At 35.2% G+C, this 25,004-nt stretch overlaps 1 protein-coding gene across 4 annotated transcripts in view; it reads left to right on the top strand.

Moving 5' to 3' along the window:
* Window positions 1-25,004, top strand: part of LOC123549674 (dynein regulatory complex subunit 6-like) — a 38,356-nt gene that overhangs the window by 3,569 nt on the left and 9,783 nt on the right. For 3 of the 4 annotated variants that reach the window (XM_045337962.2, XM_045337971.2, XM_045337953.2), the window contains exons 2-14: window positions 4,614-4,756; window positions 7,108-7,202; window positions 8,310-8,393; window positions 10,282-10,426; window positions 11,322-11,511; window positions 12,418-12,531; window positions 13,117-13,255; window positions 14,544-14,619; window positions 17,572-17,637; window positions 18,820-18,930; window positions 19,618-19,660; window positions 21,387-21,430; window positions 21,750-21,829. In XM_045337962.2, the coding sequence (XP_045193897.2) occupies window positions 4,658-4,756; window positions 7,108-7,202; window positions 8,310-8,393; window positions 10,282-10,426; window positions 11,322-11,511; window positions 12,418-12,531; window positions 13,117-13,255; window positions 14,544-14,619; window positions 17,572-17,637; window positions 18,820-18,930; window positions 19,618-19,660; window positions 21,387-21,430; window positions 21,750-21,829 (1,286 nt within the window). In that variant the 5' untranslated portion in view covers window positions 4,614-4,657. Of the gene's footprint in view, window positions 1-2,585; window positions 2,751-4,613; window positions 4,757-7,107; window positions 7,203-8,309; window positions 8,394-10,281; window positions 10,427-11,321; window positions 11,512-12,417; window positions 12,532-13,116; window positions 13,256-14,543; window positions 14,620-17,571; window positions 17,638-18,819; window positions 18,931-19,617; window positions 19,661-21,386; window positions 21,431-21,749; window positions 21,830-25,004 lie in introns of those variants that run through there. The other variant, XM_053524864.1, reaches the window with a different exon arrangement.

The following is a 25,004-nucleotide window of genomic DNA, read 5'->3' as shown; positions in this document are numbered from 1 at the left end:
TTTTTTATTTCATCTTTTATCTTAGACATGTTGAGAGATATGCTCCCGTTGGTAAAAAGAATATTATTGTGAAATTTCAAGATATTTCAATATAATAAAAACGATATTTTGCTAAGCGTGTGCTCGGGTGAAGTAGAAAATTATAAAAATAGCAGAGGACGACGTGTGCAAGCTGGAGGAAATCACACCTTCACGCATGTTTGGGTTTTATTGCATCTTGTATAAGATCGAGGTATTGAAACCTGGTGACCGACTGCCGTGAATTTACTGATGTAGAAACAAATTTATGACACATAATTCAAATACCAAGATATTCAGCATTTGACATCTATATTTATTAATAAATTGACCAACTACATGATTTATTCAACACGAAATGCAAATTTCTGATATATAAAGTTACATTTGTTATTTGCGCTGCGCATTTGGTAAATCGCGCAGATTAAATTTATCCTGCGCAACGATTGGTAAATCGTTGCGCATATAACCAACGTACAAAAATTTGTTATATGCGCTGCGCGTTTGGTAAATAGCGCAGATTGGTTATTTGCGCTCAACATTGTCACCAGTTATATGTATGATCATTATTAGAAGAATGAAGTAAGATGATTCTAATTTAAATAAACCTTGACTTACCTTTTAATTTACCGATATACCGATTAAAAACATTGTGCCGCTATCAGATATGGTCTATTAATAGAAAGTTTATTATGGCGGAATGATTCTTAAGAAGAACGTTCAGTTATGACAGAATGAGTTTCATTGAAAGAAATAATTAATTTTTAATTTTCATAAATAGCATACTAGTATATTTATGTCCATTTAAGATTAGTTATTGTCTGTATCTGGATACATCAAAATTGAAATCCGAACTTAATTTTAGATTCACTATCTCATGATCAGAGCTGCCGATTCAAAAGACAAACACGCCCAAGCTAATTATTAAATAACTTTAACAAGCTACCAACAAAGCCTACATTTGTAGACCTCCATTTATTGTTTTGATTTAATCTTTATTGTTTTTCACAGTTTTTATCATAGATTTCGTAAGATGTAGCTTCTTTTTTTAATAAATAATATAACAAATATTGAAATCATAACAGTTTTCGCCGTAAATGTACATTATAAAATATTTGCTTGCCAGATGTCAACATTTCCGAATTTCAGGTTTCATGAAGAGTTAATTGGCAATTGTCACTGAATAATAAATCTGAAATTAAGATCGAATTTCAGTTTTGATATACATACATATATATCCAAATGCAGACAATAATTAATCTTATAAATTCAACTTGAATACAATTAATTGACAAAAATAACGATATACGGTATTCATGAAAATCACAAAAAAAAAAAGAAAGATAAAAAAAGATCAATGAAATTCATTATGTCATTCGGAAATAGCTTAGTAAATGATGGATACCACTGTTGCCGAAGAACGGAGATCAGCGCTTTAAGGTAAAACGGTAAATTAACAAGTAAGTCGAGGTTTATCTTACTTCATCAGTGACTGGGAAAGAAATTTTGTCCATGGGACAATGGCTCGTCATACACAATAAATTATGTGACATTTAAAAATTTTATGTGACATTCAGAAATTTCTATGGGACAATTATGACTTGTAAACTAGGAACTGGCACTGTAGTATGTACACATTTCAGATTAAAGAAGCTCTCAGTAAAAAACAAATATAGTAACTAAAACTGTAGCAGCTTCACAGCTTGTCAATAAAGAAAATTACTGAAAACTGACAAAAAATGAAAGTCTAGAATAAAATACAATGTTAAAACATGATTAAACACTGGAAGCACTTTGAATCTGCACACTGAATACATTCCTTTGTGTAAGATTTACACTATTAAATAGTTTGTTTCATCCTTTTGCATTCAATACAATTTAGACATATGACACAGGGCTCATTAGCACTTAAAACTTTGAGACATTTTTCAATTTTATGTGACTATGGCTCATGTCTCATGGGTTTCCCAGTCACTGCTTCATTCTTTTAGTTATGTTCTTGCATTTTACTGGTGAAAATATCTTTTGATTAAACTTTACATAAAGGCTATATTTTATATATAACAAAAATGACGGTGCACTTGACCTCAGGTCTGCTGCACCGGTGACCGTGCACTAGACCTCGGGTCTGCTGCACCGGTGACGGTTCACTAGCCACTGCCTATAAATTTCTGTGTCTTTTGTTACGTTCTATAATAGTATAAAGCCCGCCCGCTTAGCTCAGTAGGTAAGAGCGTTGGTCTACGGATCGCTGGGTCGCGAGTTCGATCCTCGGGCGGGGCGTATGTTCTCCGTGACTATTTGATAAACGACATTGTGTCTGAAATCATTAGTCCTCCACCTCTGATTCATGTGGGGAAGTTGGCAGTTACTTGCGGAGAACAGGTTTGTACTGGTACAGAATCCAGGAACACTGGTTAGGTTAACTGCCCGCCGTTACATAACTGAAATACTGTTGAAAAACGGCGTTAAACCCAAAACAAACAAAAAAAACAAAATAATAGTATAAAATGGCAAAACTTCAAAACGGGTTTGAAAAATCAGATTTTAGTTACATTTTTTCTTCAGTTTTGCAACAAAATTATTCACAAGATCTATTCAAAAGAAACAGAAAATTCGCAAGCAACTATTCACTTTGAAAAGTCTGAACTTAGAGAAAGCTTTTAGATACAGAAATGTCCGGCTAAGTTAGCCTAGCTCTTTGTGAATAGACAGTCTGTTTTGTGTGCAAGGTATGAAGGACCAATATTTCCTGCAGGGAATAACATGTACTGGCATTTGGTTATAGATGGGAGACACTTTAGAATGTCACAGAAATTTCCAGTGCCTGAAGTATGATTCGAACCCCGGACCTCTGAATCGACAGTCTAATGTGCTACCACTAGACTGCCAGGCCATGATGTTATTACTTTGGATCATTAACATGATTAAGGCACACTTTTCTAATTTCTTTCAAAAAGTTATCTTTAAAAGGAACACATGTAATCAATTTTAGCAAATAACTGAAAACTGCTGTTTAGGGATTTTTGAGTGATAGATGGTTTTGTGCAATCATATGCTTTTCTATCTTCTTTGCAGAGGAAATTCAAGAATACACTTCCTGATGTTAGCTATCGGCAAAAGCTTTAAAATCCATCACAATGCATGAAAATATACTCATGTTACTGTGAAGCTCAACTCTCAAACTCACTATCAAATAAATAATCTTCTTAGAGCTGTTACTTATAACCAAGCTCATTTTAAAGTAGAAATTACTAACATTATATTCATAATTGAATAAGCTGTATGAGTATTTTTTTTATTTCAATATACATGTAAATTGACATTTGCATTTTGATGATGGGATGTTTCAATAACTGAACCAATTATGGTAGCATTTTCATCATGAATTGCATTCTAAAACACCACATCTGCACCAACACCATACTGGCACAACTTAAAATATATACTGCCAGCACCCACAGCTCCACTCTAAAAATAGTCTTACACTGGCAGCATACCTGCAGCATAAAAAATAGCCATAGACTACACTGGCTATATGACTAAAAATAAGCCAGCACTGGTACTAAACGGTCACCGATTAAAAATCGAGGCCGGCACCCAGCCAGCACCAAGGGTATCCCTTATAGCCTTGTAACAGACTAAGCAGCCCCACACCGGTTCTGGCACCAGCACCAGCCGGCACCAAAGAGAATATAAACTGCCTGCAACGATATGCTGCATCACATGCAAATCAAACTTACCAAGTTATTACGGTCAAGTCCTCTGAAGAAGTTTACAATAGTCAAACCAAACCGATCAGGGTTGATGTCTAACCAACAGGAGAGCTTGTCCACCATGGCTCAATGTCAGCCAATATTACCTCTGCATTATAAAATTAGTCAAAGATACTTAGCTCATACACCATCACTACAATTTTGGGTTTCATGTTGCAGTTGATTTTGCAGCTGAATTTGACTGAAAATGAAAATATTTTTCTTTTAATATCAAACATGACTCCACTTTCCTTTTGATTATATTCAGCACTGACAAGTTACAGACATTTAACATTGGTCTTGGTGTGTGCTGCAACCATTATGAAATGTGTCTGTTTTATACAGACTAAAGAATAATAACCTGGCTAGTGCACATTTGCATTTATACCTTTATCATCTCAGATTATTCTAACTTATAATACGGCAGCCATTAGTGTCACCATGGTAACATCTTACCTTCTGTCAGGAGATTACTTGTAAATAAGACTATGTTCTCAGTTATGTTTAAAATAAACATCTTTTTTATCAAATATGGAAAAATGATATCTAGAGAAAAATATTGTCATTGAATCCTGCAAAATAGCTCATAGCAAAGTTTGTTTTCCCAACAAAATTTATGTAAAATATATGAAATTTAAAAATATTCACTAGCTTAGATTTTGCAGAATCACCAACAAATATCCAGCAAGATAAATATATTATATTTTATATTTAATTGAAAAATAAATAAAAAAAATAGTTAAATTTTATATCATTAAGATGAAAAAACAATACTTGCTTCATTGGAGGTAGCCAAATGTTCTGTTCATAGAGCTTATTTTGTGTGTAATTTCATTTCAGAAAGACAGTTTTAGTGTTCAACCAGAAAATGGGTATAACCTACTATGGAAAGTGACAAGACGATCAAGAACAGTTGTGATAAGTCCAAAACTACAGAGTTTAATATTAACAGGAAAATATTTGTTGGAAATATCAGTTACAGGGTATATCTAGTTTTATTAATATAGATTAAATTTCATTGCTCCAGTTTGACTAACTTTCACTTTTACACAATTACAACATCTTGTTACAAATATTAATTACAAAAATACAAAAAATAAAAAAAGCCCGCCCGCTTAGCTCAGTAGGTAGAGCGTCGGTCTACGGATCGCGGGGTCGCGAGTTCGATCCTCGGACGGGGCGTATGTTCTCCGTGACTATTTGATAAACGACATTGTGTCTGAAATCATTAGTCCTCCACCTCTGATTCATGTGGGGAAGTTGGCAGTTACTTGCGGAGAACAGGTTTGTACTGGTACAGAATCCAGGAACACTAGTTAGGTTAACTGCCCGCCGTTACATGACTGAAATACTGTTGAAAAACGGCGTTAAACCCAAAACAAACAAAAAAAATTCGTACTTCTGATGAAATTGTATAGTTAAATAAGTTGTTAAAACTCTTTTTTGAACTTAGTATTTAAATACTAAACTTTGGAAGTGTTTGAAAAAATCATGAGCAAGGGGGATTTTGTGTGTATTCCAGTTTTAATGTTGCCCACTTTCAAGAGAATGCTATCAATATTACACTTGCTTGTTTGGTACAGGTATTAAGTGTTTTAGTTGAAAAAATGCCATAATTTGAAAATGTCTGGTTATTGTACCCCCCGACAACAAAGTTGTAAGAGGGGGTATACTGGTTTCAGGTTGTCTGTCTGTCTGGCCGTCTGTCCGTAGACGCAATCTTGTGCGCACCTTCTCTCCTTATCCCCTTGACAGAATTTAATGAAACTTCACACAAGTGATAAGTACCAACAGTAGTTGTGCATGGGGCATGTTAGGTTCTTTTAGAAAAAAAATTTGCAGAGTTATGGGACTTTGTTTTTTTGTTACTATACTATATACATAGACACAATCTTGTGCGCACCATCTCTCCTCATCCCCTTGACACAATTTAATGCAACTTCACACAAGTGATCAGTACCAACAGTAGTTGTGCATGGGGCATGTTAGGTTCTTTTAGAAAAAAAATTTGCAGAGTTATGGGACTTTGTTTTTTTTGTTACTATACTATATACATAGACACAATCTTGTGCGCACCATCTCTCCTCATCCCCTTGACACAATTTAATGAAACTTCACACAAGTGATCAGTAACAACAGTAGTTGTGCATGGGGCATGTTAGGTTCTTTTAGAAAAAAAATTTGCAGAGTTATGGGACTTTGTTTTTTTGTAACTATACTATATACATAGACACAATCTTGTGCGCACCATCTCTCCTCATCCCCTTGACACAATTTAATGAAACTTCACACAAGTGATCAGTACCAACCCCAGTTGTGCATGGGGCATGTTAGGTTCTTTCAGCGACAAAATTTGCAGAGTTATGGGACTTTGTTTCTTGTTAACATACTATGTACATACAGTCTGCATATATGCAATCTTGTGCGTGCCTAATCTACCAAACCCTTACACACAATTTAATGAAACTTCACACAAGTGATCAGTACCAACCCTAGTTGTGCATGGTGCATGTTACATTCTTTTAGATAAATATTCTGCATAGTTATGAGACTTTGTTTTTTGTTACTATACATACATACAGTCTATATACATACAGTCCACATAATTATGTAATCTTGTGTGCATCAAATTGCAATGTACTGTGTCAGTGCATGCGGGGGGTACATTCATCACCTTTAGTGATAGCTCTAGTTTTGTTTAAATTTTTTGAGTTCATTTATTAATAACTGAATAAACATTATACTGTATATTTTTAGGGTTAATTAGTTGTTAAGATTTTACTGACTCAAATTTTTTTTGTTCATTTTTCCACTACCTTGTTTGGGTTGAGGGGTTTGAAATGGTTTGGTATGGGTGGGAATAGGACATCGTGTGTCAGTGTTACACTGTATAATGTGCATACGGTAGTAAATTTATGATAATTTTTGTTGTTATACTTAACAAATAGAAAGCATAAATTGTATGAACATATTAAGTGTTCATTTGTATTTAGCCCCCGTTATAATTCCCATTTTGCTAAGTTAGGAAAGTTTTGTTACAAATCTGGAAAAAAAACTTTTAACCTAGTACGGTATGGTTACCCTTACAATTTTTAAGGCCACAGTATTACATGTATCTTACTGGTACTGACACTTGGCAGATGTTAATTACCTGGAGATATTAAATTTTGGAAACACCATGGCAAATTTGCAAAATCAGAAACAGGTTCTTCAAATTTATTACTTTTTTCCCTGATTGGAACGAGAGCTGTTTACTGGTGTGATATTTCACATGATACAAACTATGCTTTAGAAGCAAATGTTCTCTAAATATAGTTTCTTCTTCAACTTTCAGGTAAAATCAAGAAAGTTGACGAAGTTCTTCAGTAAATTTGGACCAGTGGAATACTGTTACATTGCAAAGGATCATATCAAGAAATGGTCCCGAGGGTATTTCTATTTTGTTACATTGATAAGGAATTATTATTATGTATATTTTTCAGTTAATTTTGAATTGTGGAGTTCTTAACACTAAATATGAAGAAGTCCAACATGGCTTGATTTGTTTGTCAATTAAAACTGAAGGAAATCAAGTATTCAATATTCTGCAATTAAAATCTGTTGGCACTCTGACTGGTTATGATTTTTGTGTATTATTTTATGTATATTATGAAATATGAATGATGTCAAATTGTTGCATAACATCAACTTCATTACTACTCAAATATAAGTATAGTTAAATATGCATTTTAGGCGGACAAGTTTTTGTCACATGCATCTCAAAGTATTTGACCTTTAATCATGAAACTTTATAGAAATGTTGTTCAGCATGTGAGTTTGTGCCCTTTTTAGTAGGGATTTTTTATGCTTTCATATTCTTTTATTTTCCATTTCTTTATTATTTATGATGTTCTGTAGTATCTGTCTGTTGTCCACAGTCTGTCATTTTGTCAACAGTCTGTTGTACTATTAACACACTAGAGAACTCATTTCTTGAGCAATCTTCATCAAACATGCCATATTGTACAGTGTGAATGACCTTAGCAACTGCATTTCTAGAGCAATCTGAATGAAACTTGCATAAAATTCATATAGCCTCAAGGTCTTGGTCAATTTTGATCGTGAGCAAGAATATTTAGGTGAAACCAGAATGATAGCCTGTGAGTCAGTCAGAATTGTCATAATTCATATTGTTTACACATGAGAGGCAGTCTTCATTAAACTTACAGAGAATAAACATGTACACAAGATCTTATCTTAATGTAATAAGGGACATTGTAACACTAGAGTTATGGCTCTTGAAAGTATCCTATTTGCAGTATTTGACATGTGAAGACTTTATAGACTTCATTCCATGAGCTTCTACAGAATTGCTGTTGCTGAAATATCACAGAAAAAAGGCAAAGCTGCTCAAGTTAACTCAAGAGTAATGTACCTTTTTAAAAAATATTAAAAATTGCCATATTGCATATATAAAAACCTTAGGTCATGTATTAAGATTGTTAGTGTAGAGCCATCATGGCCGTCTTGTTGCTACTTCTCTCCAACATTTTACAGGATTGCATTTGTGACATTCAAAGATGAAGAGTCAATGCAGAGAGCTCTCCAGGCATCTGAAGAGGAACTTTTCTTTGATGAAAGGTAAAAACATAAAAATATGTTTTCTCTAGTAAGATGCTAAGGCAAACTCAACATTTTCTTTTAATACTTGTTTTGAAGATATTTATGAAGATATTTAAATGAGTTTATTTGGAAAGGATTTGTTATTGTGTAGACTAGATTTTTCCAGGATATAGCTTGAGAATGCTATATTTTGCATTTAAACGTGTCTTATAATGGATGTAAATAAGTTTGTTCATGTCATTCAGACAGCTATATAATTTTATGGAGGTGTAAAAGACAATAAGAAAGATTCATACTATTCACTGGAAGACTGCCAATGATCTTCTTTTTTTTAGCTCACCTGAGCCAAAGGCTCATGGTGAGCTTTTGTGACCGCTCAATGTCCGTCGTGTGTTGTGTTCCGTCCATCCGTCAACATTTTCTAAAAATATCTTCTTGAAAACCACTGGGCAGAATTACACCAAACTACACAGGAATGATCCTTAGGTGGTCCCCTGTCAAAATTGTTCAAAGAATTTAATTCCATGCAGAACTCTGGTTGCCATGGCAACCGAAAGGAAAAACTTAAAAAATGTTCTTGTCCAAAATCGCATGGTATAGAGCCTTGATATTTGGCATGTGACATCATCTTATGGTCCTCTATCAAGATTGTTCAAATTGTGCCCCTTTGGTGAAAAGAGGCCCCGCCCCAGGGGTCCCAAGTTTTACATAGACTTACATAGTAAAAAACTTTAAAAATCTTCTTGTCTAAAACCACAACACCTAGGCCTTTGATATTTTGTGTGTAGCATTGCTTTTTGGTCCTCTACCAAAATTATGCCCCGAGGGTGAAAAGAGACCCTGCCCCAGGGGTCACAAGTTTTACATAGACTTATATAGGGAAAAAAACTTAAAAAATCTTTTCGCTTGAAACTGCAAGGCCTAGGCTTTTGATATTAAGTATGTTGCCTTTCCTAGTGTTTTTCTACCAAAATGTGTTCAAATTATGTTCCTAGGGTGAAAAGAGGCCCTGCACTTAACATAGACTTATATAGGGAAAAAAAATCAAGATCTTCTTGTCTGAAAGTTTAAGGCCTAGGCCTTTGATATTTGGTATGTAGCATTACCTGGTGGATCTCTAACAAGTTTGTTCAAATTATGCCCCTGGGGTGAAAAGAGGCCCCGCCCTGGGGGTCACCTGTTATAATTATGAGTTATATAAGAAAAATTTTCAGATCATATTTCCAAGACTGTTTAATTATAATTACCTGATGACCCCAAGCAATTAGGGATCGCTTGACTGTGACCTTGACCTACTGACCTACTTTCTTGTTATTAAGATACAGCCTTGAAATTTGGACAACATGTACAGTTTTACACACCAATCTTAAAACTGACTTTCAGTTACCATGAATGTGACCTACTGTCATACCTTCTTAATATTTTAGCATCAGTTTGCCATTTGAAACATGTGACTCATATTACTCAGGTGAGCGATCCAGTGTCATCATGACCCTCTAGTTTGGTTTTGTTACTGGATAAGTTCAGATGAATGAACTATGATGTGTACTGTTTTGTGACAATTTGTCTTTTCACATAAAATTGTAGAAACTGACATTTTTTCACAGGTGGGGTTGGTAGGAGTAGCATAATTGCAGACTTAACAATGCAAATATGTAATATATTAAGAAGTCGTTTGTTTCATTTTACATTACAGTAGTTGACTGTTATATCTCTGTTAGTGTGCATTTTGCCGACTTTTGCATTAGACAGGGTCACACTATATAAAAGGTCATTATATAGTTAATTCCAATGGTTGGACTTAAATCTGATCATACAGTATCTATACAAGTGACCACTGAAATAGGTTAAATTGTAGTCTATAAAATAAAACAATACAAAAAAATTGTGTTGTGTATATATACAGACAGATGAGAGTAAAACCTGCAGAGCTTTCAACAAAGGCAACTTACTGGCAGAACAGACATAAAGATGATGATGATGATGACAGTGATGTTGAAGAAGAAATGGAACATCATAGTGATGTTGACCATACCACTGATCAGTCACAGGTTTGGATCTATTAATGATTGTGCAATATAAAACTTTTATTAAATAAAAAGGCAAATTAATTTTGAAGTGTATTCTTTTATTAGAACTCTCATGTGTTTACTGTTGTTTTTTGAAGAAGAAAATTATTAATTGTTATTAACATAATTAAAATATGCTTTAAAAGGGAACCATTCTGACTCTTTAAATTGGTGAAGACTTGATGTCATTTCAGAAAAAAAGGTGATTTTAAATAGAGACAAATTTCAGCTCTAGTATGCATTAAAAGAGCTTCAAATGAGAAACATTATGATTTTTAGCTCCACTATTAGGAGAATAAGGGTGCTATTCTACTTGTATCTTACTGTAACTTCACATTTACATTGTTCAGCATGCAAACAAAGTATATACAGGAGCTTGGCCCATTATACCCAAGGTCAAGGTCACCAAGGTGTTATACTTAGGTTATTTTTAAGGTTAAAGTTTTTAGGCAACCTTTGTTTTTCTGTCGTATCTTTGTTACTATTGCTTATATCTTACTGTAACTTCACATAAACATTGTCCAGCATACAAACAAAGTATGTGCTGGGACTGGGCCCATTATACCCAAGGTCAAGGTCACCAAGGTGTTATACTTGGAATTATTTTCATGTTAAATTTTTTCGAAAGCTTCGTTTATAGACATATCTTTGGTACTTTAAAAGATAAAGATATAATTTAATTCCATCAAAATAAAGGATGTCAGTACCCCTTCCATATTTGACCTTTAACCCCTCTGGGTAGTATGGTCTTTTTATATCTTGGTGTATCTTCCTTTTAAAGTAGAGGTCTCTTATTGAGACATAAATTCATTTTACTGTCAAATCGCCAAATAGTGGAGTGCGCTGTCTTACGGACAGCTCTTGTTCTTTTCCCTAGGTAAATCCAGATACTCCATCTATGATAGACAGTCTGTTTGACGATGTTTTACTGCGTATATTCTCCCTGCTGTCCTGGAAGGAACGTATAGGTGTGGAACGCGTGTGCTGGAGGTGGAAGCATCTTGTACAGAGGACATGGGCCTCAGAAAAACACCTGCATTTTCAGAATATATTTAGACAATTTCAAGGTAAATACTCCTTCGATCATGCTGTATTCTGCAGAACAAGAGCTTCCATTGAGATTTGTTTAAGACATTTTGTACACAGGTACAGTTAGCTGGTTTGATTGCAACCGTATATACAGTTTTGTATCTAAATGTTCTGTTCTGTATAAAAAAGTATCCTGATCATTGATAAGAGGGAATGGTCTTAAATTCAAAATTCTTGCCCTTCTTGTACTTGGTAGTGTATGTACATTATTTTAACTTTTCTAGTGGCTAGGCTTTTGAATATTCAAGCATTGCTGTCCACAGACAGGTCTTGTTTTTATAAAGTAGGCTCTTTAAGTTGTTCAGAACATGTACATTCATGTGTATGAATGCCATGTTTTTGTTAGGGCACCAATTTCAAGCACACATTTTTACACAAAAATGCCATATTCCACACCCTTTAGAAAGCTACACCTAATTGGCACTGGCTGTAATGAAGTGAACAAGCTTGGTAGCCATTTTAGACAAGATAATGATTGATCACCATTACCATCCTAACCACCAGGAGGAAAATAAGGAGACAAAACATCAGATGAAAGGAGGAGACTCGGCTGCTTACGTCTAGAATCAGTAGAAAATTTGTTTACTGTAAAATCATTTAATTTCGTGGGCATGAAGTTTCGTGGATTTGGTCAAAACGGTAATTTCGTGGGGATATGAATTCCTGGATTTCAACTTTTGAACATAAAATGAATGGGAACTTTACTTGTTTGTTGGGATTAAATTTTTTGGATGGACACAACCACGAAATCCTCGAAAATTTGTCCCCTACGAATATTAATGATTTCACAGTATGCAATATCCCTGTTTTCCTGAAAATTGATTAATTTCTTTTGTTATCTGTTAATCAAACAAGAAACATGTCTGATTTGTTTTATACATTAGGTCTAACAGATGAGAAGTTGAACTCTGTGCTGCTGAGGTGTGGTCAGTATTTGGAATCCCTTGATTTATCTGCATCGCCTAGACTTCTAACTGATTTTACCATGGATATCATTGGTACACATAAAGTCTACTATAAAATTTACAATATTCATACCTTCAGAATTACTGTATTTTTGTAAAATTACAAATTTGGAGAGAAAAGGTAATTTTAGGATGAGGCATATCTTTGTGGCTTTCTCTATGCTGAATGTTATTCATTCAAAACAAAATTATTAGCTGGGCTTTGTATGATCTGTAAATATATATAGTAAAATAGCAGAAATATGAATTAATATGTATATTTAAAAAAGGTACAGGTATCATATTGAACATGACTTTGTGTAGAAAATCAAAAATTCCCACCTTGAATGAATCGAGTAACTTATTTCTAGAGTGCACATCAACCAGTCTAGGCATATACTGATTGAAACTACCAGCTTGAGTAATCGACAAGCACAAAGCTAGTTGGGATACCAAGTGGCAACCAAGAATAAAACCCTGTGGCTTACATTGCGGTCCAATCTGCCAGCCACTTTGTCACTAACTCCATTGTTATTTTGATGATAATATAAATAAATGCAGTAATTTAAATACATGTATATCCACTTAACACTGTATTTGTATGCCATTAACTGTACCAGACTGTATGTTTTAATGCAGGCAAATACTGCCCAGAGATAAAGGAGCTGGACCTATCAGCTATCACAGTGACAGATGTGTCTTTGAGAAACCTTGTCTCCAGATGTACAAACTTACATAAAGTCAAGTTGAAAAGATGTCTTCATGTTTCTGATAAAGGGTATGTCAGACTTAAACATGGTTTTAAAGTAAATTAGAAATAAAAAATTTTCCTGTTTTTAGCTCGACTATTCACAGAATAGTAGAGCTATTGGACTCGCCCATGCGTCCGCGTCAGCGTCCGCGTCCCGATTTGGTTAAGTTTTTGTATGTAAGCTGGTATCTCAGCAACCACTTGTGGGAATGGATTGAAACTTCACACACTTATTCACTGTGATAAACTGACCTACATTGCACAGGTTCCATAACTCTATTTTGCTTTTTTACAAAATTATGCCCCTTTTTCGACTTAGAAATTTTTGGTTAAGGTTTTGTATGTAAGCTGGTATCTCAGTAACCACTTGTGGGAATGGATTGAAACTTCACACACTTATTTACTGTGATAAACTGACTTACATTGCACAGGTTCCATAACTCTATTTTGCTTTTTTACAAAATTATGCCCCTTTTTCGACTTAGAATTTTTTGGTTAAGGTTTTGTATGTAAGCTGGTATCTCAGTACTCACTAATTGGAATGAATTGAAACTTCACACACTTATTCACTGTCATGATCTGACATGCACAAAGCAGGTCCCATAACTTTATTTTGCTTTTTTTCAAAATTATGCCCCTTTTTCAACACAGAAATTTTTGGTTAAGTTTTTGTATGTAAGCTGGTATCTCAGTATCCACTAATGGGAAAGGATTGAAATTTCACACACTTGTTCACTGTCATGATATGACATGCAATGCAAAGGGTCAATAACTCTACTTCACATTTTACAAAATTATGCCCCTTTTTCAACTTAGGAGTTTTTGGTTAAATTCCTATAAGTAAGCTGGTATCTCAGTACCCACTAATGGGAATGGATTGAAACTTCACACACTTGTCCACTGTCATGAGCTGATAAGCACTATATAGGTTCCATAACCCTATTTTTATTTTTTTACTAAATTATGTCCCTTTTTCGACTTCCGTATTCATTCAATCGACAAGGCTGTTGAATAGTCGAGCGTTGCTGTCCTCCGACAGCTCTTGTTTTATGTACTATTTAGTTGTCTTTCTCTATGTTTACCTAAGCAACACACAGATGGATAAGCAGTTATGTTGCACTTTGCTTTTCTATCTAAATGTAATTAAAACTTAGTTTTTAAAATCTTTGCATTGTATATAGGAATGACAAAGTTTTCAGGAATATCTTTCTTTAAATCGTTATCAAAAGCCTGTTTCTTATCAAAGCTATTCCAGTTATACCTGTGATGAAGTTTTATATGAAGTTTAATCTGATATACCTGAATATTATTACAGAGTAAACACAATTTTGACATCTGGACAGCCACTGTCACACCTAGATCTCACTGATGTTTCACAGCTTACAGGAAAGGTAACTGTTCATTTTGATAGAGTGACAAGTTAACAGAGATGAAAATATAATGTTTAATTTTACTAATTAAAAGGTGTACAGAGTTCAGATATGATATAACATAAAAAAGATTGTGGAATTTTGTTATGCCAAACTTTGAAGAAGAGGTAATATATTATTGTGCTCATGGTGATCGGTTCATCTGCATGTTGATATGTAGACCATTAAATTTTGATTTTCCAATCCATAACTGGAGAATGCTTTGGCCTTAAGCTTCATAGATTTCCCTATGTTACCCTAGTGTTCTTATTGTCTCCTAGTTCAGTATGTTACCCAAATGTGCCTCTAATTTCAGTATGTTACAGTTATATTCCAGTGGTCTCTGAGCTCAGTCTGTTACCCAAATGTTCCTATTGTACCTATGCTCAGTATGTTACCCAAATGTTCCTATTGTACCTGAGCTCAGTATGTTACCTAAATGTTCCTATTGTCCCTGAGCCCAGTATGTCACCAAAATGTTCCTATTGTCCCTGAGTTCAGTATGTTACCCAAATGTGCCTCTAATTTCAGTATGTTACAGTTATATTCCAGTGGTCTCTGAGCTCAGTCTGTTACCCAAATGTTCCTATTGTACCTATGCTCAGTATGTTACCCAAATGTTCCTATTGTACCTGAGCTCAGTATGTTACCTAAATGTTCCTATTGTCCCTGAGCTCAGTATTTTACCCAACTGATCCTATTGTCCCTGAGGTCAGTATTTTACCCAACTGATCCTATTGTCCCTGAGGACAGTATTTTACCCAAATGTTCCTATAGTCTCCGAGTTCAGTATGTTACCCAAATGATCCTATTGTACCTATGCTCAGTATTTTACCCAAATGATCCTATTGTCCCTGAGGTCAGTATTTTACCCAACTGATCCTATTGTCCCTGAGGTCAATATTTTTCCCAAATGTTCCTGTTGTCTCCGAGTTCAGTATGTTACCCAAATGTTCCTATTGTACCTATGCTCAGTATGTTACCCAAATGTTCCTATTGTCCCTGAGCTCAGTATGTTACCCAAATGTTCCTATTGTACCTGAGCTCAGTATGTTACCTAAATGATCCTATTGTCCCTGAGCTCAGTATGTTACCCAAATGATCCTATTGTCCCTGAGCTCAGTATGTTATGCTAGTGTTCCTATTGGCTCCAAGTTCAATATGTTACCCTAATGTTCCTATTGCCTCTTATTTCAGTATGTTACCCAGGTGTCCCTATTGTCCCTGATTTCAGTATGTTACCCAGGTGTCCCTATTGTCCCTGATTTCAGTATGTTACCCAGGTGTCCCTATTGTCCCTGATTTCAGTATGTTACCCAGGTGTCCCTATTGTCCCTGATTTCAGTATGTTACCCAGGTGTCCCTATTGTCCCTGATTTCAGTATGTTACCGTAATACTCCTGTTGTCTCTGAGGTCAGTATTTTCCCTTATATTCATATTGCTTCTGATTTCCCTGTATTACCCTAGTGTTCCTATTGTCTCCAGGTTCAGTATGTTTTACCCAAATGTTCCAATTCCCTCTGATTTGTTACCATTATATTCCTATTGTCTCTGTTTTCATTGTGTTACTGTACTGTTCCTATTGTCTCTGAGTTCAGTATGTTACCCAAATGTTCCTATTGTCCCTGAGCTCAGTATGTTACCTTAATGTTCCTATTGTACCTGAGCTCAGTATGTTCCCCAAATGATCCTATTGTCCCTGAGCTCAGTATGTTATGCTAGTGTTCCTATTGTCCCTGAGCTCAGTATGTTACGCTAGTGTTCCTATTGGCTCCAAGTTCAGTATGTTACCTTAATGTTCCTTTTGCCTCTTATTTCAAAATGTTACCCAGGTGTCCCTATTGTCCCTGATTTCAGTATGTTACCCAGGTGTCCCTATTGTCCCTGATTTCAGTATGTTACCCAGGTGTCCCTATTGTCCCTGATTTCAGTATGTTACCCAGGTGTCCCTATTGTCCCTGATTTCAGTATGTTACCCAGGTGTCCCTATTGTCCCTGATTTCAGTATGTTACCCAGGTGTCCCTATTGTCCCTGATTTCAGTATGTTACCCAGGTGTCCCTATTGTCCCTGATTTCAGTATGTTACCCAGGTGTCCCTATTGTCCCTGATTTCAGTATGTTACCCAGGTGTCCCTATTGTCCCTGATTTCAGTATGTTAACCTAGTTTCCCTATTATCTCTGATTTCAGTATGTTACCCAGGTGTCCCTATTGTCCCTGATTTCAGTATGTTACCCAGGTGTCCCTATTGTCCCTGATTTCAGTATGTTACCCAGGTGTCCCTATTATCTCTGATTTCAGTATGTTACCCAGGTGTCCCTATTGTCCCTGATTTCAGTATGTTACCCAGGTGTCCCTATTGTCCCTGATTTCAGTATGTTACCGTAATACTCCTGTTGTCTCTGAGGTCAGTATTTTCCCTTATATTCATATTGCCTCTGATTTCCCTGTATTACCCTAGTGTTCCTATTGTCTCCAGGTTCAGTATGTTTTACCCAAATGTTCCTATTCCCTCTGATTTGTTACCAATATTTTCCTATTGTCTCTGTTTTCATTGTGTTACTATAGTGTTCCTATTGTCTCTGAATTCAGTATGTTACCCTAATATTCCTATTATCTCTATCTTAGTGTTTCTGTTGTCAGTAGGACAAGACTGAAAATGGTTTTTGATTAAGAAGTGATATTCTGTGGTCAGTACTGTAAAACACAAGGGACTCATTTTAATTTGTGGATTTTGTAGTTGAATCAATCCACAAAATTTTATCTCAATGAACAAGTGTAGTTCCTATTCATTTTATGTTCTAAAGTTGAAATCCACAAATTCCTATCCCCATGAAATAGATGTTTTGACAAAAACTATGAAATTTTATGCACACCAAATGAAATAATTTCGCAGTATTTAACTCCTGCAAGCAATGTTATCACTATTTCAGTGTTTCAAGACTCTGCAGTGTGATCTAGACTCATTGAAGAATTTGGTGCTCATAAACTGTTGCAAGGTAAGTACTTACATTTCTGTGAGATATAATTATGTGCAACAAACTGAATAACAAATGAGCCGTGCCATGAGAAAACCAACATAGTGGCTTTGCGACCAGCATGGATCCAGACCAGCCTGCGCATCTGCAATTGTGAACACTCAACATCTGTTGTCTTTTCATCAGCCAGGTGTCAGTTTTTCGTCTGTCAACATTTTATTTTAGTACAAATAAATCCTGTGCAATGCACTTCATATTTATTTCCATAATACATATAGCATGATCATAAAGCATAACATATTGTATGTTATTGCAAAGTTTCTTAGTACAGAAACAGAAAATAAACTAAGGTTGGAGTGAACTGGCCGCTTAAATCTTACATAGTCAACTGAAAGGAGAACAGACGTGTTACAAATGCCAAAGATGACTTTTTTGCTAGCTACCATTTGTATCAGTTCCATTGGCAATGCAATAATGCAGTTTTGAACAGTCCAAATCACTAAAATGTTCCTCGGCTGACCAACTACCAAGATTGGTCATAATGTTTTGATTTGTCAATGGCATTGCCACCAAAGCTGAGAATAATAAAATCTCAGATGCTGTTCCCTCCTAAACCACAGGTCTAGGTGACCCCCTACTAAAATTGTTAAAGCCATCTTTGGAAGTTTGAAAATCCTCTTGTTTATTTATATATTCTTTTCAATATAATATATTCATATTGATGCCTCTGCTGTAGGTTTAAAACATCAGGTCGGGTGTAGAAATCTTCAGTGTGAGGAAGCCATCCAGCTGGCTTGCATAAGGCATGTAGCTCTACCACAGGTGCCTGTATGTGCTTGAAATAACACTTAGAGGGGAACCTCAGTTAAAATCACCTTAAGTATGATCTACAATGATGTCATAGGGACTTGAAACCCAACAAAAAAATGATCCTGAACATTTAGATTCTTATAAAGAAAACCATAATAATATATAATCATAAATAGCCCCTTAAAATCAAATGCCATAAATGGAAAGTTCTTTTTTATCTTATTTTTTATCATTTGATAATGACATTTGTATGTATTTGGTAATTTGAAGATTTTCTTTGTGAACTGAAAGGGTTACCTTTGCTATTATTGCACCAGTTACATTTATACAAAAATAAACAGTATTTTCTTTCTATACAAATTACATATTGAGTTCATTTTTTGTTGTCTTCAGGTGAATGATAGCAGCTTCAATAACCTAGTCTGTCATAGCAGGAACTTGGAGGAATTATACATAAATAACTGTAGAGGTCTTAGTGGGGTTGCACTCAGGGAGATTTGTCAAGTAAGTAAAGACAGTTGTGTTATATGTAAATAATTGTAGAGGTCTCATTGAGGTCACCTCCAGGGAGATTTGTCAAGTAAGTTAACACAAAAATAGAGGAATCACATATATAAATAACTGTAGAGGTCTTAGTGGGATTGTCCTCATGGAGATCTGTTATTAAAGTAAAGAACTTTGTACAATTAACAGTAAAGGTCTTGGTGATACTGTTCTTTTAGAGGTCTGTCAGGTAAGTAAACAGGATTAGAGGAATTGTATGTAAATGACTGTACAGGTCCAAGGGGTATGGCCTTGAGGGATGTCTGTCTGTTCAGGGTCTCTGTTACCAGGACCACTATGTGCTTTGTCATCTAAGTCATGTAAATATAGTTCTTACTTATGCTGAGAGCTATTTTCCTGCAGCAGATCTTAACAATGATAGTATTCTCTGAAGCCAGCGAGTGGACTGTTTTAAGGCGAATATGGTATAAGTTTGTGAAGGATGCTACCTACAGGTTTTCATGAGACTTCTTGTTAGAAGTACTACATTTATAGCCTCATTTCTTCACTTGATAGTCGGACAGTGAGTCAGATGCCTTGTTTATGATCTCATTTGTATAGTTTCTTGCAACATTAAATCATTAAAAGTAAATTCAGTTAATCAGTATATTAGTAAATATTCATTTACATGTATCCTGTGTATTTCAGAATTGTTCCCATCTTAGAGTATTCCATGCTGCCGGTGTCAAATGTAAGTTGCTGCACAAATTATTGAAATATAAATATGTTAATTGTGCATCAGATTTTGATAAAACAAAATGATTATATTAAATTGCTGCCGTTTGGTTGCATTTAAGTGTGGCATGAAATGGTTGTTACAACCAAGTCAACATTTTATCCTGGGTTCAGTCTCAAAAACACTTGTAGTTGTGACACCACTTACTGTGAAATCATTATTATTCGTGGGGGATTATTTTTCGTGGATTTCGTGGTTCAGCTCAACCACGAAATTAAGTCCCAACAAACAAATTATGCCCACGATAATGTAAATTGTACACAATGTCGCCAAAAAGGACACCATAGCTATCCGATCTGATCCGTAGTTGTGTACATGTGGCACTACTGACCTGCAGCTTCCATGTGGTTGATGGAGGCTCCATCAACGATAGACATAAGTATGCGTCGGAATAAAACCGACTTTCATTCACCCGTTGTTTGTTTACGACATGCTTGTCAAAGTAAAAATAGATAATAAAAATAGAAGTTTGTTGTGTCACGTGCCAACTGCACTATTCTGCGGCTGTTATTTTACTTTTTTCGGCCCCACTCTGCAATGTTTATACACTAGCCTTTATTTTTACTGACACTTAGTAAACTACTATTACTCTGGGACTATTAAATATTATAAATTAATTGCTAGATTTGCGTCTGATCTATTCCTGTGGAAATTATGGTAAAAAAAATTTTCAGAAATTGAAAATCCCTGAATTTGCGTCCCCACGAAACAGCCGTTTCGGTCAAAACCATGAAATTTTGTGCCGACGAAATTAAATGATTTCACAGTATCCTCTTTTACTAAGATTGATATATTTAGGTGAAATACAGTAAAATTAGAACTGGCGACATATTAATTTTCACTATTTGGTTTCCTATCATTTCTTGAAAGTAATTCCTTGCTTGTAACTCAGATTTTAATTGTTTTTAGAAAAAATTTAGAAAAAATTGACCAGAGATTCATTTTCATCAAGTGGTATCTGATTATTTTGTAGTTGTAATGTGGTTTGGGGTTATTATTTTGGGAAAATTTTACAGTGAAAACTAAATCTTGTAAAACTTCAGTTTTCAAGGAAAAGTTTGGTCATACCACAGTGTCAAATATTACAGTATTAACCCTTACCATGCTTCTGCCTTTGCGACCAGTGTAGATCATGATCAGTCTGCACATCCGTGTAGTCTGATCATGATCTGCACTGTTCGCTGTTCAGCCAGTATCTTTTTGGTAGGCACCCCTTTTAACAGTTAATGGTACTGTCTAAATTGAAAGATGGACAAGTTCATTATAGAAATTTAGCAGGATAAGGGTTAAGTAATGTTTGTTTCGCATGTCCCTCAAAACTGCATTCCATATATGGAAGACGCTGTATTTGTATATCACATGTAAAATATTTAACTCGTATACTGAAACACTGCTGGTTTGAGTATCATGATTCGAGCACTAGGGCTCACTCTTGCTCTTCATGCTTTCCCTGGTCATTGTCCTAATATTTTCCATGATTGGATAGCTCAGAATCCTGGATAACTCTAGCAGTTTGCACATCCCTTTTGTGACCTCAAACAGCCAGTCTGAGTGTTTTTCTATATCATATTCTGAAGAAAAATCATCAGTGTCAGTAAAATCTTGACAAGCTCTTTGATGTAGTGGATCTGATGCTGTTAATTTAGAGGTGAACAATTTGAGATATGAACTTTTATTACAGTTGACACAGATGCATTGGAGGGTTTGAAGAAACTCTCGATACTGGTAAGTGTAAAATATACATTTAAATTCTGTTTTCAAATGGGCAGGCAACAAGGAAAACATAAAATTTTCAAAAATTTCGAAATAGGTATTAAGAAATAAGTAAAAACCTCATGATCAGTAACATTTGGTATTTCATGAGTTGTTTGCTGCCATATTCTTTCTATTATACATCAAATTTCTGTTGTGTGAAAAATGCTTGAGAGACATTTTCTAAGTATTTTACAGAATACATGATTTTTTTTTTCTGAAAAGATACTTTGTACTTGTAGTACATGCACTCATTAAATCTATAAAGTTTGAGACTGTTAATTTTTTTCAGGAAGAATTAAATCTTTCCTTATGTCAGATGGTGACAGATGTTGTCCTTGTGTCAGTCAGTGAACATTGCAAGAGGTTAAGGTGAGTTAACACAATATTGCTCTATTGTACAAACACAGATACAAGTCTGCAGGTTATGCTGAATAAAAGTTTAGAAGTTACATTTTTTGAATATTTCATTTTACACTGTATTAGGATAATATAATTGGAGGAAGCCATCATGTCGTGGATTTGGTGTTTTGAGCCCATCTCATAACTTGTAGAAATCATGCGATTGTGTAAATGTGAATGTAATGCACCTGTGAATGTGATTATCATGAAAATGGTGGTATATAAATATGGTATAATATACATTTGTGACTCAGCTACAAGCTTTCAGTACAATGTTGTTTTTTCATGTTGTAAACTTTATTTATTGTGTGAAGAAGCAGAATCAGTAGCATTTTTAGCTCGACTTTTCGAAGAAAATGTAGAGCTATTGCACTCGCCCCAGCGTCAGCGTCGCTGTCACCGATGGGTAAAGTTTTTGATAAAGTCAAATATCTCTGTTACTATCAGAGCTATTGACTTGAAACTTAAAATAGATATTTACTAACAAAGTCTACACCAGGAGAAACTATCCCCATAACTCTGAATTGAATTTTGATAGATTTATGCCCCTTTTTAACTTAGAATTTTTAGCTCACCTGTCACAAAGTGACAAGGTGAGCTTTTGTGATCGCGCGGTGTCCGTCGTCCGTCCGTCCGTGCGTGCGTCCGTAAACTTTTGCTTGTGACCACTCTAGAGGTCACATTTTTCATGGGATCTTTATGAAAGTTGGTCAGAATGTTCATCTTGATGATATCTAGGTCAAGTTCGAAACTGGGTCACGTGCCTTCAAAAACTAGGTCAGTAGGTCTAAAAATAGAAAAACCTTGTGACCTCTCTAGAGGCCATATATTTCAAGATCTTCATGAAAATTGGTCAGAATGTTCACCTTGATGATATCTAGGTCAAGTTCGAAACTGGGTCACGTGCCATCAAAAACTAGGTCAGTAGGTCTAAAAATAGAAAAACCTTGTGACCTCTCTAGAGGCCATATATTTCAAAAGATCTTCATGAAAATTGGTCAGAACGTTCATCTTGATGATATCTAGGTCAAGTTCGAAACTGGGTCACGTGCCGTCAAAAACTAGGTCAGTAGGTCAAATAATAGAAAAACCTTGTGACCTCTTTAAAGGCCACATTTTTCATGGGATCTGTATGAAAGTTGGTCTGAATGTTCATCTTGATGATATCTAGGTCAGATTTGAAACTGGGTCACATGCGGTCAAAAACTAGGTCAGTAGGTCTAAAAATAGAAAAACCTTGTGACCTCTCTAGAGGCCATATATTTCGTGAGATCTTCATGAAAATTGGTCTGAATGTTCACCTTGATGATATCTAGGTCAAGTTCGAAAGTGGGTCACGTGCCGTCAAAAACTAGGTCAGTAGGTCAAATAATAGAAAAACCTTGTGACCTCTCTAGAGGCCATATTTTTCATGGGATCTGTATGAAAGTTGGTCTGAATGTTCATCTTGATGATAGCTAAGTCAAGTTCGAAACAGGGTCATGTGCGGTCAAAAACTAGGTCAGTAGGTCTAAAAATAGAAAAACCTTGTGACCTCTCTAGAGGCCATACTTGTGAATGGATCTCCATAAAAATTGGTCAGAATGTTCACCTTGATGATATCTAGGTCAAATTTGAAACTGGGTCACGTGCCTTAAAAAACTAGGTCAGTAGATCAAATAATAAAAAAACCTTGTGACCTCTCTAGAGGCCATACTTTTCATGGGATCTGTATGAAAATTGGTCTGAATGTTCATCTTGATGTTATCTAGGTCAAGTTCGAAACAGGGTCATGTGCGGTCAAAAACTAGGTCAGTAGGTCTAAAAATAGAAAAACCTTGTGACCTCTCTAGAGGCCATACTTGTGAATGGATCTCCATAAAAATTGGTGAGAATGTTCACCTTGATAATATCTAGGTCAAGTTTGAAACTGGGTCACGTGCCTTAAAAAACTAGGCCAGTAGGTATAAAAATAGAAAAACCTTGTGACCCCTCTAGAGGCCATATTTTTCATGAGATCTTCATGAAAATTAGTGAGAATGTTCACATTGATGATATCTAGATAAAATTCAAAACAGGGTCACCTACCTTCGAAAACTAGGTCAATAGGTCAAATAATAGAAAAACCTTGTGACCTCTCTAGAGACCATATTTTTCAATGGATCTTCTTGAAAATTGGTCAGAATTTTTATCTTGATAATATCTAGGTCAAGTTCAAAACTGGGTCATATGAGCTCAAAAACTAGGTCACTATGTCAAATAATAGAAAAAACGACGTCATACTCAAAACTGGGTCATGTGGGAAGAGGTGAGCGATTCAGGACCATCATGGTCCTCTTGTTTGGTTAAAGTTTTTGATAAAGTCAAATATCTCTGTTACTATCAGAGCTATTGACTTGAAACTTAAAATAGATATTTACTAACAAAGTCTACACCAGGAGAAACTATCCCCATAACTCTGAATTGAATTTTGATAGATTTATGCCCCTTTTTAACTTAGAATTTTTTGGTTAAAGTTTTTGATAAAGTCAAATATCTCTGTTACTATCAGAGCTATTGACTTGAAACTTAAAATAGATATTTACTATCAAAGTCTACACCAGGAGAAACTATCCCCATAACTCTGGTTTGAATTTTGACAGATTTATGTCCCTTTTTAACTTAGAAATTTTTTGGTTAAAGTTTTTGATAAAGTCAAATATCTCTGTTACTATCAGAGCTATTGACTTGAAACTTAAAATAGATATTTACTATCACAGTCTACACCAGGAGAAACAATCCCCATAACTCTGATTTGAATTTTGATAGATTTATGCCCCTTTTTAACTCAGAATTATTTGGTTAAAGTTTTTGATAAAGTCAAATATCTCTGTTACTATGTTACTATCAAGGCTTTTGACCTGAAACTTGAAATAGTTATTTACTATCACAGTCTACACCAGGAGAAACAATCCCTGTAACTTAGATTTGAATTTTGTCAAAGTTATGCCCCTTTTTTACTTAGAATTTTTTGGTTAAAGTTTTATATAACGTCCAATATCTGTTACTATCAAAGCTATTGACTTGAAACTTAAAATAGATATTTACTATCAAAGGCTACACCATAAGAAACAATCCCCATAACCCTGATTAGAATTTTGACAGAGTTTATGCCCCTTTTACTGGC

The sequence above is a fragment of the Mercenaria mercenaria genome, chromosome 15 (genome assembly GCF_021730395.1).
Source record: "Mercenaria mercenaria strain notata chromosome 15, MADL_Memer_1, whole genome shotgun sequence".
In the NCBI taxonomy this organism is placed as follows: Eukaryota; Metazoa; Mollusca; class Bivalvia; order Venerida; family Veneridae; genus Mercenaria; species Mercenaria mercenaria.
The sequence above is the reverse complement of the archived record's forward strand: the minus strand, read 5'-3'. Positions and strand labels throughout refer to the sequence as shown.